General features: G+C 35.4%; 1 protein-coding gene across 1 annotated transcript in view; it reads right to left on the bottom strand.

Annotated features, from left to right (window-relative positions):
* Positions 1-16,731, bottom strand: part of LOC111140889 (fibrillin 2) — a 247,559-nt gene that overhangs the window by 84,875 nt on the left and 145,953 nt on the right. The window contains exons 16-19 of the mRNA XM_022493138.1: positions 11,710-11,862; positions 8,536-8,589; positions 6,825-6,950; positions 3,994-4,119 (exon numbers count right to left, since the gene is read on the bottom strand). Of these exons, the coding sequence (XP_022348846.1) occupies positions 3,994-4,119; positions 6,825-6,950; positions 8,536-8,589; positions 11,710-11,862 (459 nt within the window). The remainder of the gene's footprint in view (positions 1-3,993; positions 4,120-6,824; positions 6,951-8,535; positions 8,590-11,709; positions 11,863-16,731) is intronic.

Raw genomic sequence — 16,731 nt, 5'->3', positions numbered from 1 at the left:
AAGTGGTAACTAAAGCAAATCTGAAGCCAACAGAATTAGTTTAACAGGAGTTAATTAAAAATAAATACAGGCTTCAGTCCAAGTAATAGAAACGACATCCAAAACTGACTGTATAAATTCAACCTCTCAACTTAAAGAAGAGATGCAAAGATTTCTTTTTGTACTTGGTTAACTATGTGAAATAGGTCAGCATACCTCAAGACATTTTTCTGTTGCAACACAGGTTTCTGAGTTCACCACAGCACTTTTTTCTAAACACCTCTTTGAATTGAATATCAAATACTATATTGAGGAAAACATGAAAATAACTAAAATGCTACAATGCTTACGCCTGAAAGTCTCAAGTCAATATAAACCAAACTGGTCTTGAAAAGGCAGGGCTCACTACTCCTCTGCAAGTCTGTGGACTCGAAATGCAAATTTAAAAATCAATGTGGAAAATGGCTATGGACTTTGTTACTTCAAGAAGTACACAGGTACTAATTTAATTCATGAAGTAGAAATTGAAGAAATATGAATTCATCTTTTTTTCTTCAGGTTGTTTGTGCCAAGAAATCCTCTTAAAGGAAAAATACAAGAGCAGGTTTTAAAAATACAGTACAGATTTGGAAAGAAAACATCTATTCCAGAGTACTGAAATTCTTTTAGTAAAAACACAAGGTAAAAAAGGAATCAGAGAGCCAAAAAAAAAACAAAAAAAAAAAAAAACAAAACAAAAAAAAAAACATAAAACCAACCCCCCAAACAAAGAAAACAAGGAGGAGATAAGTAATCTGAGGACAAACTATATATAATTCACCTATTAATTTCATTTGTAAGACACTGCCCAGAAAGCAAAATGTCAGTATCATATATTTCCAAATTCCTATTCTAAATTAAGCAGTTATAAACTCCAAAACTATAAACCCATGCAATGACAGCTACAAATATCAAGTGTTTAATTTTTCTTTAAATACAACGTTTTTATGTTACAAATGTCATGGAACCAGGAATTGAAACAGTTCACTGTACATTCCTGGAAATAAACTTCAAAGCACATCTGGTTTACATTTAACTAGTTATGTCACTGGAAACACAATCTAAACCACAGTGCTTGCTGTAAAAATGTTAACTTTCACAGACTCACAGAGCTCAGAAAAAATGAAAATAAATTTTTTGTAACTTCAGTCTGAAATATCAGAAGATCTTTATTATCACTGCTATTTATTATATATTTAAAACAGCCTGTTGAAAACATAAATGACAAGAAAATTAGTGGCTACAGTAAATATATACAGAGAAAGCACAAATCTCGAGTGAATCTGCTAATACTTCCCTGTCTCGTCTTTGGAAATTAGTTTAGAAAGAACAGAAAAAAAGAGAAGTGCTTTGGGCAGATATACTTACTGTGTGAATGCAATGGCAGAAATAAGAAGACCCAAGGGAAAAAGAGATTTGTGGCCTTAAAGTTGTTTTTTTATTTCTTTAAGCCACTTAATAAAATGCAAATAACTTAGCAGTGGGAAGAAAGTGAGAACTAAGTTATTTGGTTAGGTTTCTCACAATAAATCATTTTTATTTCCAGCAGTGTCATAAGACTACAGCCAAAATAGTTCTCTGTCATTTCTCTTCTCTATATAACATGAACTTCTTTCCTAGGAATGACAGATACACATTTCATGTTAAAGAAAAGGCTTAGATTTATCAGGAACAATTATCCTCTGGACAAAAATAAAGGGCACTCATTCTAACCAGTGCTGTTGCCTGATTTGGTATTAATGTTCCTCATGTGTATGTAATCATCCTGCGTTATATTATTAAACATTATTAGCTCCCACTCTTCGAGTGTTCCTACAAGCAGGAGAGTCCCCGACCTTTGATTTATGTTTTGGTATTTGGGCCCCATACCCTTTGACCCCATTTTACCTGTTAAAATGGTGGGAATATGCTATAAATATCACTGACAAATTCAGTATACAAATAGAACTTGGACCAAACCGATTCAAAGACAGTTCAGTTTTCCCCATCACGTGCTTCTCTCATAATAGCACCGAAGGGTATTGTGACTGTGGACAGGGAAACAAGTTCATCAGCTTCCTAGTTAAACCAAGAAGGTGTCCTAAAGTGCTCTTGCTTTCAGTGCTTCTTGACATTTAACAGAAGCTTATCCTCAAAAACAAAATAGGTAAAAACTGATAAAGGACAGTGGGAAAAAGAGCAGAAAGTCAGGAACAAAGGAAAAAAAAATACAATCCTTGAAATCCCTTCCCCTATCCTCCAAAAAAATGTATGGAGGAGATATGGCTGAATTTTTTTTTTTTTTTTTTTTTTTACAAAGTATGAAGTTTCTCAGAGCAATTCTGAAGGATGACAGGTGTCAGAGCGGGGTGGGAATGGGTGCTAGGAAACATTCTAGGTGAGCATACTGGCAAAGCCTGAGCTACTCTGAAAAGACAACTTTTCTGTCTGACAGAAAGATCTTCAAAACTCTATGAGTTTTGAAGAAAACTGCTCAACTTTGGAGAAGATGATTCCTCACGTACTTTAACTAGGACTGAAGTTCAGTGCTCTTCTTGGAGGAGCTCCTCCAAAAGGACAGTTAATAGTACTAATTTAGAGAAAGTACATTTTATACCAAGGTTCTCTTTTCCTTTTTATTTTTCTTCTTTTTTTCCAGGCTAATTACTGTTTTTCAATGGCCCCTCCAATTCAATCCAAACTTAGAATCGCACTTAGTAATCGCATTTCATTGATTTTGGCTGAGTCACTCGTGTTCTGGCATGTTGTTCAAGTCCTAACTTATTTCTGTTCACAAGAATGCTTTGAAATGAAACAATAAGACAGAGAGAATGTTAACGTCTTTTTGCATCATATTACTATTGCCGTTTTCTTGGCTATGGAGTCACTAAGAAATAAATACTTTAACAGATAAGGAAAGGTCTGTTCGAAATAACTAAAGATGAAATCTTTTTTTTTTTTTTAAGTGACTTTGGCAGCAGTTTCTGGATTCGAGAATGTCATCAAACACTTCTAAAGGCCCACACAGCGGGACTTAAGAAGAACAATGACCAGTAGTCATACAACAGATTATTCTGAGATACACAGCACTTTCATCAAGGAACAAATACATAACTGATGCATGCTGTCTGCTTAGCTGGTATCTCAGCGGAAAAGAGGCTTTTTGTCATGGAAGTCACTCACATAATGTCCCCTGTACAGGAATGTAGTCAGAAGGAAATGAGGACGTTTTTAAAAAGTGATTTATGATCTAGAACCCCAAATAATAACTTTTGAATCATCAAATAGGAAAACTTTCTTAGACTATAAATTTATATAAGGTGGCCATTTCTACTCAAGCCCCAAATATTTTCTGGGCCAATCTCTGAGGCATATCAATCATGTCATGAATAAAATGCCTCAGGGCTGACCTTGCCATTACGACTCAGGGTCTCCAAGGCCAGTGTGAATGTGTCACAGTAGTTTTTCAAAGGGGAAAAGAAAACAAACAAAAATCTGACATTTAATTTCAGCAAGTAAAACGCACTGGCTCTTTTCACTTTTCTCCCCACTGCTAACTTCAAAGTGTTTGTTGAGATTTTATCTGAATGGAACAAAAGTGATAGATTTGTATACTGGGTTAGGTACATGCTATTTCCTTCCTTCCTTCCTTCCTTCCTCCCTCCGTCCCTCTTTCTTTCCTTTTTTCTTTCTTTTCTTTCTCTCTCTTCTTTCTTTCTTTCTTTTTTAAAATAATGACTTATTTATTTAAGGAATCTCTACACACAATGTGGGGCTCAGACTCAGGACCCCAAGATCAAGAGTCACACACTCCACCTACCAGTGGAGTACATGCTATTTCTAAAACTGGCAGATGAGCTGAAAGACAGGATTACATTTAAAGAATATTCAGACAACACTCTGTTTTCTATCTTATTTCATCCATGTACTTGAGGAACATCTGTGCCTATCTAGGTACTTACTACTCACACGTAAGGCGAAGAAGGTGGCTCTTACCTTCACATGTCTCTGTCTCAGTCCTGAACACGTACCCGGGGGGGCATGTGCAGCTGTAACTCCCAGGCGTGTTTCTGCATAGGCCATTGTCACAGAGCAGTCTGTTGACCAAGCACTCATCAATGTCTGAAAGCAACCATTGGAAGACAGGAGATACATATGGGGAAATGGACAGCCCAGCGACCAACGAGGTTTTATTTTTGTTTTTTTTCTCTCATCCCTCCTTGATTTCATCTCTCCTTTTAGAAAATTAGTATACTTATAGTCCAAGTATAGTTGACATACAACATTATATGAGTTTCAGGTCTGTAACACAGTGATTCAATACTTATATACATTATGCAATGCTCACCATGGTAAGTGTAGGAACCATCTGTCCCCAGCCATACAAAGTTCTTACAATATTGAATGTATTCCCTATGCTGTACTTTTCATCCCCAAGACTTATTTATTTTATAACTGGAAGCTGGCACTTCTTAATCCACTTTGCCTATATCACCCATCTGCCCACCACTCTTAGTCTTTTTATGCCCAAAGCACATTCCTTGATCTTAAGCAAAATATATTTGGTTTTATTCATATGGGACATTCCTATACTGGTAGCTACTGTGAAAATGTTTTGAAGTCCCTGGAATGAAAATATACACACATACACACACACACACACACACACACACACTATGTATTTTAAAGCACCGACAAAATATATAAAAAAATAAACTGACTGCCTATATATTTATATGTATTAAAAAAATAACATGATTTCTAAAAAATTTTTCTGATTAAAATTATAATAAAAATACATTAAATGGCAGCTAAAGAAAAGGTGTTTACTACTCTTTATGCATTGTGTTTTTACTTCAGAAAAAAGTCATTTTTAATGGGAAATTAATGACCTATTTTGTATATTCCTTTAGCGGTCCAGAACAGCCTAGAAAATATCTACAGCTTAGGTTTAAGAAGCTCACACTGAATTTTACCTTCTTATCCACATTTATTTTTGCAAGTGTAGTTAATAACAGAAAGAAAAATTGCAGTTCGGAGAGAAAAGTTCCTTCAACTTACACTTTTAGACTTGTAAATAATAACTGTTCCTTATACCAAACAAGATATACAATATATGTTGTGAAAATTTGGAAAATAGATTAGAAAAATATTTGCTATGATACCATCAGCTCTGATAAACATTATTTTTTTGGTGTTTTATCTGATTTTTTTCCTTTGGGTGTTATGTTTTTGCTCTAATTCTGAATCTTGATTTTTAAAAACCTTATATTTTAAACATTACTGTAAATTTCCCCATGACTTTTGCATTAAGTGTCTCTATCACAAATTATTTACCCACTAGTGAATAACCCACATGCTATGGGTTAAATTGTGTCCCTCAAAAAAAGTTATGTTGAAGAAATAACGTGACCTTATTTAGAAATAGCAATGTTTTAGAAGTAATTAAGTTAAAATGACATCATTAGGGTAAAAAGTAATCCCATATGATTGCTGCCCATAAAAAAGGGGAAATGAAATGATGTGAGACAACAGGAAGATGATGTGAAAATACATAGGGAAAAGATGGACATGTGACCGCAGTGATGCATCTACAAGCCCAAGAACATCAGGATTGCAAGCAAAGACCAGAGGCTAGATGAGGGAAGGAGGAATCCTCTCCCAGAGCCATAAGAGCACAGCCCTCAGGAAGCCTTGATTTTAGACTTCTGGCTTTACAACTGTGAGACAAGACATTTCTTTTGCTTTAAGCAACTCAAATTTTTGTATGCTGTTAAGGCAACCCTAGCAAATTAAAACTGAAAATTGCCTTCATTTACATTTGTAAAATGTAGTTTTAATTCTTATCAAAACTATGCATATACCTACTTTAAAAAGTGAAGGAGCACCACAAACCATGTCCAGTTTATAGATGCTCACTGAATCTCCCTGTTTTCAGTAGGGTGCCTGTGTGCTCAACTGCACTTGGGAATTATGCTGGAAGCAACTTTGCTTCTGGTAAATATAAGCTAGTTGGTTTACATATTTTTATGAATTTCAATAATCTTCTCCTGTGAGTATCAAAATCTATTTTAAGTACATGACATTTAATACAGCTCTTTCCTTCTATCTGTATGTATGTCTTCAACTCAAGATCACATGAATATACTCAATAAAAGCCAGTACCACAAGTACAGAAAAACGTATTTCTTTCTAATTATAATCATCAATACTTGATGAAAGAGTCATCAATGGTTAGTAACAATTATTACATATGATGGATTAAAAACATTCATTTTTTAAAAGTGGACTCAAGTACTCTATGAGAAAGCCTAAATTCTTTACAAATTCTTGAATATATGAACTATATACTTGAGTTTTTCCAAACATTCTTTTATAAATTACAAAAAGAAAAACCGATCTCAGTGATCATGTTTGGATAAGTTATAGCAACTAGCTGTTTCCTTTTAAGTCAAACTTTCCTCAACCTGTAATACTTTATTTTCTTAACTTCTTATTACCCACACTGCTCTATTAGCTCTGAAGTCCATTTCTTAGTGAAAAATTACAGGACTAAGATACATGCAGAAATACAACAGGCTAAAAATTGGGTATGCATCCATTCATTTGGGATAAGAATGGTTTAAATACTAAGTTATGCCACTAAAAACTTTGTTACTGTGTAACAGAATTGGGTGGATTCCAGTATTTTTATCTCTTGGTACTAAGAAAGAAACAAGGGAAACTATAAGATCTGCAGTTTTATTCACTTATTTGTATTTTGATTTCTCTTATAATTCATGAAATTAAACTATACACAATACTCTTCTATAAATATAGCAACTTACCAATACAGTTTCTTCCAGAGACATCTGGTTCATAGCCACTGTTGCAATTACAACGGTAACTACCACGTAAATTTTCACAAATTCCATTGGCACATATATCGGGATCCAAAGCACATTCATTGATATCTGCATTAAATGTTGAAAGTTTAATGCTCACAGAAATTTTATTGTTTGTTGATACATGCAGGCCTAATAAAGACCATTCAACATATTAAGTGTTTACCTCTGCAAACCCACAATCTATCTGTCTTTCAGAAAGGGAAAGGAAATGAAAATAAGGAATAAGAGAATAAAACTGAGGGATACAGGACAATTCTTGGTAAGTTAAAAGAAAAATGAAGGGAACTGGCAGAAATTCAAAGGACTAACCTGTGTAATGTGCCTGTATTTATAATTAAATTAATAAGAAATTTATAGGCTGTTGGCTCAAAATCCAAAGAAAAACTTAACTGGATAGGTATTATAACCATCTAATTAAAAGACAAACATTTACTAGGGTGCCCTGTATAATTTTATGGTCCCCAAAGGCACAGAATATTTCTATTTTATTATCATTTTTTACAGTCAACTAAGTAATATGATACTTAATAAACATTTCTCATTGTTGATAAGTTGAAATTAATGGAGAGGACAGTTCAAACGTGGGTGCTTGAGAACACAATGTTTGGCAATGAGCCACGAACCGGACAACTCTGTCAACCAGGGGCAGCAAGACTTGCAGAATGATGCACTTATATGAGCAATCTAGCAGTTCCAACAAGGGGCTGGCTCTGCTGGGGTGATGGTATGGAGAGGAGGTGAGCAAAAACAAATGTTGGTCACCATGCTCAAATTTTAATCCTAACAACTGTTTTCTAGAATCTGGAGACCTTAAAATACTCTAGAAATGTCAGCTATTTCATTTTGGGGAGAAACATCCATGTAACAGTTTGTTTATTCTGGTTTTTGATGTTCATCATAAAGTTACAATACTGCTGTCAACTCAACTGTAATGTGTCTAAAATCTCAAACATGAAAAGAGAAGAAAATATACGTAAAGTGAAGACTAACAGTACCCTACAGTTAAAAAAACACAAAAGAAACTATATGTATATACTATACATATAGTATAGAACTTAGAGTAAACGTATAGCAAACTTCTACATATAGTAGAAGAACTTTAAAGTTATAAACACATATTTATTTAATATTCAAGGTTTCATGGTTGAATTTTGTGTATCATATTACTAAGTTTTATTAAGATAAGAAAATGTCAGTGAATTTCACTTCCTTAAATATAGAAACATCTCAGAATTTTTAAACATAAATAATCTGAACTTATTTTTAGGGTAGTAAATCCCAAACATAATCCATTTCAAGTATCTCTTAAAGATTTTTTTTAATCATGTCAACACCATTATTTAATATTTTTCTTTAAAATGACTCACTTTTTTTTAAACCTAAATACCAACTTCAGTCTCTTCTTAAGCAGTAGTACCCGCAAAATTATGGGTAGCTTGATAGGGACATTTTCAACTATATATATTTAACAGATATATATTTATCTATTATGAAAAATGTACAAGTACATACCACTTAATAAACGTAGCTTATAATCACTGTTCTAAGAGACAATTTATCTTATTATTTTATGCTGATATATTTTTAAAATATTAAATACATTCATATTCATTCCATAATTACTAAAAGAGTGAGAACCAAACAGAGTTACCTCTTCCATCCACAGTGATCCCTACTCCACTACTACAAAGACCATGGAATTCAGCTAGAAGACAAGACAAAACAAAACAGAACAAAACAAAAAACACATAAATTTAAAACTCCAAACTCTATCTCTCCATACATGAGTCACTTACCTTACTCCAAAAGTATTCTGAAGAAAAATTACTAGCAAATAATTTTTAAAATGAAAAAGTAATTACTCTTTTCTAGCATGTAATTATTGTAACAATTTCAAAATCACAAGCATAAAAAATTAGTGATTATCACTCTGAATACAGTTAAAACACTGATAAAGGTTACAAATATTTTCTATGTATGGAAACTTTAAAAAAAACCCAAATTGCATTGTAGAGAATGTTTTTTAATATTTTTTGTCTCAATAACAAAACTATAATAAACAATGCTTGGTATAAGAGCATTTACCATGTGTCTGGTATTATTCTAGCATTTTACATCTAATAATTTATTTTATCCTCCCAATATTAGGAACTGGATAATTATTTTATTGAAGTGTAGGTGATACACAATATTACATTAATTTTTGGTGTACAACATTGTGACTGGACAATTTGATACATTCTGTTGTGCTCATCACAAGTGCAGCAAGGATTCCTCACCACACAACACAGTTAAAACAGCACTGACTGTATTCCCTATGCTGTGCCTTCATCCATGTAACTTACTGATTCCATAACTGGAAGGCTATACCTACCACTCTCCTTCATCCATTTGACTTAACCTTTACCCCCTCCCATCCATTAGTTTGTTCTCTGTATTTATGGTTCTGCTTTGACTTCTGTTTCTTTGTTTTGTTTTTTAGCTTTCACATATAAATGAACCTATATGGCATTCATCTTTGTCTGACGTATTTCACTTAGCATCATACCCTCTAGGTCCATCCTAGCTATTGCAAATGGCAAGATTTAATTTTTTTCGCAGCTGAATAATATTCACAAACCAGATGCCATTAGTTCCCCTCTCTGACACCTGAGAAAATTGGGACACAGATGGAAGTGACTTGTCCCAGATCATAGAAGGTTAAGTGGGGAAAGGCTTGGATCCTCTACATTGCATCATATACATTTCATGTTAATATTCCATTTAAATATAGACTATTATATATTTTTTCTCATAGAGACTATTAAACATTTTTTCTCAGTTATGTGGATACACCACATTTATTCAAACAATCTCTTAATGATGAAATCAGGTTTGTCCAACTTTTATAACAATTATAAGAATAATACGAAATTTAAATTTATCACTAAGTTAATCTCTTAGTAAAACTGCTCAGAATTTATGTCTCTTTTTAAGGCTTCTGCTAGTTTTCCTCTTCCTACATGTCCCAGGTTAGCCTTCGATCAGCAGTATGAGAGAGTACCCTTATGGGCAAAAGCAATATAATACACAAAAATGATGTCTTATTTTTTTTTAATTTTTTATTTCTTTTCAGCGTAACAGTATTCATTGTTTTTGCACCGCACCCAGTGCTCCAAATGATGTCTTATTTTAACTTTCTTTCAAGTTGAGCACATTCTCTCATGTGGTTCTCTACCATTTGCATTTGTGCTTTGCGAAATCTTGTTTGTGTGCATTGCACTTTGTCCTATAGATGATTTCAACTTTCCTTACAGATTAATGCAAATTCCTTATAAATTAAGGAACATGTTTTTCCAAGTTACATGTGTATTTTAGTGTTTGGTTTCTGCTCTGAAGCCCTCCATTATTACAAAATAACAATAAAGTTAATATAGTTGATCTACAAGAGGATTATTTTGTAAGGTCTAGCACAGGGAGCTAACTTCGTATTTTTTCTAATATTTATCAACAATATTTGTTACTTATTTCAATCTTTCCTCACTGACCTAAATGGCATCTTTATTGTACCCAACATTCCCATTTAAAGTCACATCTGTTCCTAGATTCCAGGTTTTATTAGTTCACTCATCATTTTATCTAGTCTTTATACTTCTTTGATAACATGCACAACTGACATCAATATTTTTAGGGCAAGAGTTCCTATATGAACTCTTTTCTCAAAAAAATATCATGCTCAGTTCCTTCCAGAAGAACTATAATGCTTTGCTAAGATTTGAACAATTCACTTATGATTTTCAACAGAATTACAAGCCATTTCTCTTTGCTAGAATGCATTTCTTCCACCCTCTACCTGGAATGTTCTTTTTTTTTTTTTAATATTTTATTTATTTATTTGACAGAGAGGGAGAGAGATCCTAAGTAGGCAGAGAGGCCGGCAGAGAGAGAGATGGGGAAGCAGGCTCCCCGCTGAGCAGAGAGCCCGACGCAGGACTGGATCCCAGGACCCTGAGATCATGACCTGAGCTGAAGGCAGAGGCTTAACCCACTGAGCCACCCAGGTGCCCACCTGGAATGTTCTTAAGCCTTTTTTCAAGACCAAACTGAACAGAAGCCCACCCCCACCGCCAGCCCCCTGAAGTCCCTCCCCGCTTCCCCAGACCACTTATTGCTTCTTCCTCTGTGCTCTCCAGTTCTCTGTTTCTGTCCCTCTTAAGGCACTAACCATAGTAACCTGTAGTTTATACATTTGCCTGCCTATGCTCTCAACTATTTCCCACTTGAAAGAAAAAAAGAGATTGTGTTTATTCTTTAATCCCTACTATACTTACATAAATTCAGTACAGATTTGTAAAAATATGAATAACCAAGAGTCAGAACAGTCAAAGAAAAAGACCATGCAATCTGCCTGTATTTGTGAATAAATTAGTAAAAATGTTCATTACTTGCTGGAACTACTGACAGACTGCAGCCTTAGACTATGCTTTGGCAAGATGAAAAATAAATAAAATCAGGCTGTTGTGAATTTAACATAACCTTGAAAATAAGAGTGGATTTTAGGCTATTCACCTTCCCAATGATCAGAAACAGTGAGGCTAAGGAATCCACGTAAGAAATCCGTTCTAACAATCCTAATTAGGTCAGCAAATACTTTCTTCTATTCCCTGTGTGTATTCTGCCCAGGGATCATAGGTAACTACAGGTCAAATCTCATCATATGCCTCAAATACCAACACAGATTTGGAATTCTTCAACAGAAAACAGAGCCGATGTACTCTTTGGCCAAATATTTAACGTTACCTTTCCAGATTCTTTACCAGATGTGAAACTGGCAAATGGGGGCTACCTGAATTTTTAGCAGGGCAGGGCTGGCAGGGCTCCCCAAAACCGTAGTCAGGATTGGCACAGCAGCATTCGGACTTGGTCACCGCGCCCGGAAAAGGACGGACACACACTCCCTTCTTGATCCCACCATAGCACGTACTGCGCATGTGAGTATCTAAAAGGAGGGAGAAGAATAGTAATTTGAGATGCTGCTACAGATAAAGGGATTTCAAAACCGAGGGCATCTTTTAACCTAAGTGGCTACTAGATGGGAAGTTTCTGGAGGGCTCCTGACACTTTTCTTCTTCTTTGTATCTTTAGCATATAACAGTGCTCAGAAATCAACAAATGTGTACTGTCGACAATTCTTTTTTTTTTTTTCCCCTTTTCCTCCACAAAGTTTTATGCACTAAACAAGCATTCATTATCACACTTACCCCCCAGGCCTTTTAGAGAAGCAGGTATAACACCACCATTATAAACATCACTTCGAGCTCATATCACTGGCTACCCAATACTCAAAACGACACATTTTATTTCTATTTTGGAAGTTCTCAGGAACAACAAAATTCAGTGAAGTAAACAACCTTGAGAGGACACTGCTTGGTCATGAGATTTCTTACTTCACTTTCTGAGTTAGAGGGCCTTTCTTGTCAACCCCCAGCTGACTACTGTGAACTATGTTTTAATCTCAGACTCTCAAAACCCAGTTATAAAAATAATAGCCACTGCTTGTGTCTTTAGCCTTGCATTAGTTGCTTTACAGACATCATCCCGTTGAACATTCTCATCAACAGGTCCATAGGACAGTGATCATTATCCACACTTTGCTGATGAGGAAGGCAAGGTTCAGAGAGATTCTTTAAGTAGCTCCAAGTTCTAGACTACCCAGTGCCCAAGCTGGAGTTCATACTCAGGCTGTGGGACTCCTAAAGCTCTTCCTCTTCCTGCTGTGTGTCCCTAAGAAGCATATTCGGCTTAGGCTCTCACTCTGAATTCTCATAAAATATGCTACAACTTTATGAGACAGTAAATGGTGAACTATAAAAAACACAGATCACCAGAGAGGCCAGAGAAACAGCATAGCTTTTAAACACTACACTGACAAAGTTATTCAAAACTTGTTGGAAATAATTTTATCTACTTATTACACAGAGTAACCCACTGTGTCACCTACTGCTTTCTTGTGATCTGGTGATGTTTGTCATTAAACAGTGAGATTTATAGCTGTACCAGACGATGAGATATGTGAACGCTCATATGGAAGAAGACATGAAATTTACACAACAATCCTCCAGAGAGGACATGTCCCCTTCTGCCTCTGCTGAGATGGAGTTTAGCAAAGTCAGCTCTGAGTTACACATAAGAGTAGGACATGACTCAAAGACAAATATGCACAAATAGAATATAGTTTGATTTACAATATGATTTTTGTGAGTAACTAGGATAACATCTATTATCTCAGAAGGCATCAGAGATGGTCAAAATTTTTTCTATGTACATGTTGAGAAGATAATACTCACAGTTTTTAGAAGCAAGATGATAAAAAGCCGATGGTACTCACTGGTGGAGAGAGACAAATTACGTATTGCTCTGGGTTACAGATTATCTAAGTTGTTTAGAATACCCAACACCAGAAAAGCAAAGTAACTACCTTTGCTTTTGCAAAGTAGCTACCTATGTGTAGGTTTCGGGGACAGGGACTGTCCTGGGCTCTGGTCCCTGTGGGATGGACCTTATGTAAAATATTTAACACTTGCCTCATCCATTAAATAAGGATAGAGTTTACATAATAAATGAGAGTTGTTTGTTAAGCACTAAGCACAGTGTGTAAGACATACAGGAAATACTCAAAAAACATGGTGACTACCTTATTTTTCTCTTCTATTTTTAATGAGGACAGTCAACCTTTTCCTCTTAAAAGGTACCAGACTGGAACTCTAGTTCATCATAACTAAAACTAACTGCTCACGGGTGAACAGGCTAGGAGGCATCCAAAGCTCCATCACATAAATGTTTTGATGAGGACCTGGACCAAAATGCTGCTGAGCTGTATGTTTTCCATGTTATCGAATTCCTTCATCACTCTTACTTAAAGAATAGAATTTTTTAAAGGATTTTCTCAGATTCTACACACCACTGGTAAAGTGTGTTTGGATGCAAAATGTTAATTTCATTTTATTCTTTCTTTAGTGTCAACTTTTCTTTATTGCCTAATGTAGCAACTCTTAAGACTATGCCTTAGATATGATGCTGCTATTCTAATAAAACAGTAGCAACTGTAAGAGCTAACTTATTGGGCATGCTCTAAATGCTAGACACCATTCAAAGCTTTATACAAGTAAGTCTAATATTAACTTATTTAATTGTCAAAAAACTAATGAGGCAAGGAGGTACAGAGAGGTAATGTATCTTGCCTAAGGCCACAGAGCTAATAAAGAGCACAATTAGGACAAAGAAAATTAACCTTTTAACTAAGAGAAATGTCAAACAGTATTGATAAAGATGCCAAAATACTCCTCAGCTAATTTAAGAGGATGTTAAAAAGGAAACTTCAGCTGAAATCCCAAGGTAATAAATATCAAATAACAAGGTGAATTTTGAGACTACATCCTGAAGGAAGTGGATATGGAAATGACTTGCCAGGTCTTGAAAACCCTCCCAATTAAGAGAAGATTTTTTGAGCAGGAATTTTTTGGCATGAGCTGGATTATGAGTTCGGAATGATCCTATCCTCATCACTGGTCTGAAGAGAAGAGCTTCACAGGGAGCAGGTTACAAGTTTTGTGTGTCCAGCAGCTCTGCCCGGGATACCTACAGGCAAAAGTGAGTGGCTGCTATTCCTACTGGAGGGGCAGGTGATATCCACCTCTATTTGTAAGGTGAACGGGGCAAAGGATGGTGTGTCTTTTGGATTAGATGTGGGCCACACAAAGAGAGAGGATCCTAAAACAATGGTGTGAAGGACTGCTGAGATAGCATCAGGCAGAGCCTATCTGGACTACTAAAGACCTGAGAATGGGGGAGGAGGGTCCCCAGGAGAAGAAGGCACTGTCTGGATCTCAGAAAGGTCAGGTGAATGGTTCTGGAGGAACCATGAAAGGAAGGGGTGCTTTAAATACTAGGGAAGCCCAAAATCCTTGAAGCCATCCTAAGATGGTCACCAGTGCATCTGTCTCCCTTCTTACCTCTTCTCCTGCTCTTTGACCCTGTGGAGTCTGAAAACATCCTACTCAAGGACATCAGGAAGCTTGTGAGAGAAGTTTTAACTTCAAGTCCGGTTCAGAATATTATTATATGGAACCAAGTATTCTAGTCTCTAAATTTAGATTGTTTTCGTTATAGTAAGCTGTCACATAAATTTAAGAAAAGTAAAGTTATGAGGTTGCCTGACTTTTCTTCCTTACTTACTGGGTAAATGGCTTCTACTGAACAAATTAAAGATACATTTTAAAAGGACAGGAGAGACCAAAATATAGTTGCCTTCTGTTTATGCTCTGCCTATGAGTCATGCTTCTCCAACTTGCTAGTTACAAGTTTATTTTTCTAAAAATAAAAACCCGTATCTCAGTTTCTAAGGAAACAAAAACAAATATACAAAAGGTAAATCGAAAATTGAAGTGCTAACCCTAATAATAATTCATAGTTGTGATTCATTTCTGACTTCAATAATCAGTGCATCTCAAAAGCATCACCAAAGACAGAGAGATGAAGAAAAAACATTTAGCATGTTAAGGGAACAGCAATATATATAATCAGACAAAAATGATATTTTTATTTTAAAAAAGTTTAATTGACCACAATTGTGAAAACCTGGAGGCTTTCTAACAATGTCTCATACTGTTTCTGTATGTGGACGAGAGAATGAAGATTTGTGTTTGAAACACTATATTCCTCATCACTACACTCATACACTGGTTGCTTAGAGGAAAAATGATTTCGTCCTCCCAGACTGGTTTTGTACTCATCATAGATTTCAACAGAATCACTGAGGTAAAGGCAAGGGCCAAGTAAGTATATCGCAGCAAGTGAAAACACTTCAGCTCTGTGAAGCAGGAAGGAGCTACATTCTTCTGGCTGCTGTATTTAAAATATCCCTGAACGAAGTGCTGACAATCTTATAAGCTGAAATAAATCCTAGATTGGAGACAGTGGATGAACTTTAAGTGGACAGATTATTTCCATCTGCTGTTGCTTCTCTCCCCCACCCCACCTCCTTTGGGATACAAATGTTTTGATTCCCATAGGGAAGAGTAAAGTATTATCACCTATGTCTAAGAAAGAATTTCATTTCTTTCACTTACACTCTTAAACCAATGAATATGTCTGCCTTTTACCGAGTCACCTGAGAAATAAAGGGTGCACAATGGCTAAGGCACCCTGGGGGTCTTATGAAAGCCTTCTGGAGAGAAAACTGTGGTAACTGTATTTTTAAAAGTAAATCATTCTGCTGTTACCATTGGGACATATGGTTGGGTTCTGAAATGCATGACATTTTGATTTGCCTGCCTCTTTAAAGGTGATGCTGGCTAACCCTGATTTGCATGGAACCCATTTGGCAAAAGGAACTTTTTAAAAATAGCAAAACAATTTGGAACAGTTTAGAATAAAACATATATTCTATCTCATACTTTTCCCTTGTTTCTATAGTTAGCTGCATAACGATGAGAAAAAACTATATGAAAACACTTCTACCTTTTGACAGAACTCCAAGTTCTTCTATAGAAGTTATTTACATTTTAAACTGTGTTTGAATAAAAACAGGGTTTATTTATATATAACCATACCCCCATTTCATATCTTATTTGCTATAAATTATAAAATCTAAATCCATTGTACTTAGAGACTCAGTCAGCTAACACTGTCAAGTATCCCGATTTAAGGATGATTTTCTTCTTCTTCTCCAGCATTTTTGACTTGCATCTCATCAGAGCTTTCTTCCAGGAGCTTGCTGGGATCTCTGTACATTTTTTTTGAACCCCTTTACTGAGGTATAATTCACATACCTAAGAATGCACCCAATTAAAGAACATAACTCAATAGG

Source organism: Enhydra lutris, unplaced genomic scaffold (assembly GCF_002288905.1).
Source record: "Enhydra lutris kenyoni isolate GAN:26980312 unplaced genomic scaffold, ASM228890v2 scaffoldscaffold5, whole genome shotgun sequence".
Classification (NCBI taxonomy): Eukaryota; Metazoa; Chordata; class Mammalia; order Carnivora; family Mustelidae; genus Enhydra; species Enhydra lutris.
The sequence above is the reverse complement of the archived record's forward strand: the minus strand, read 5'-3'. Positions and strand labels throughout refer to the sequence as shown.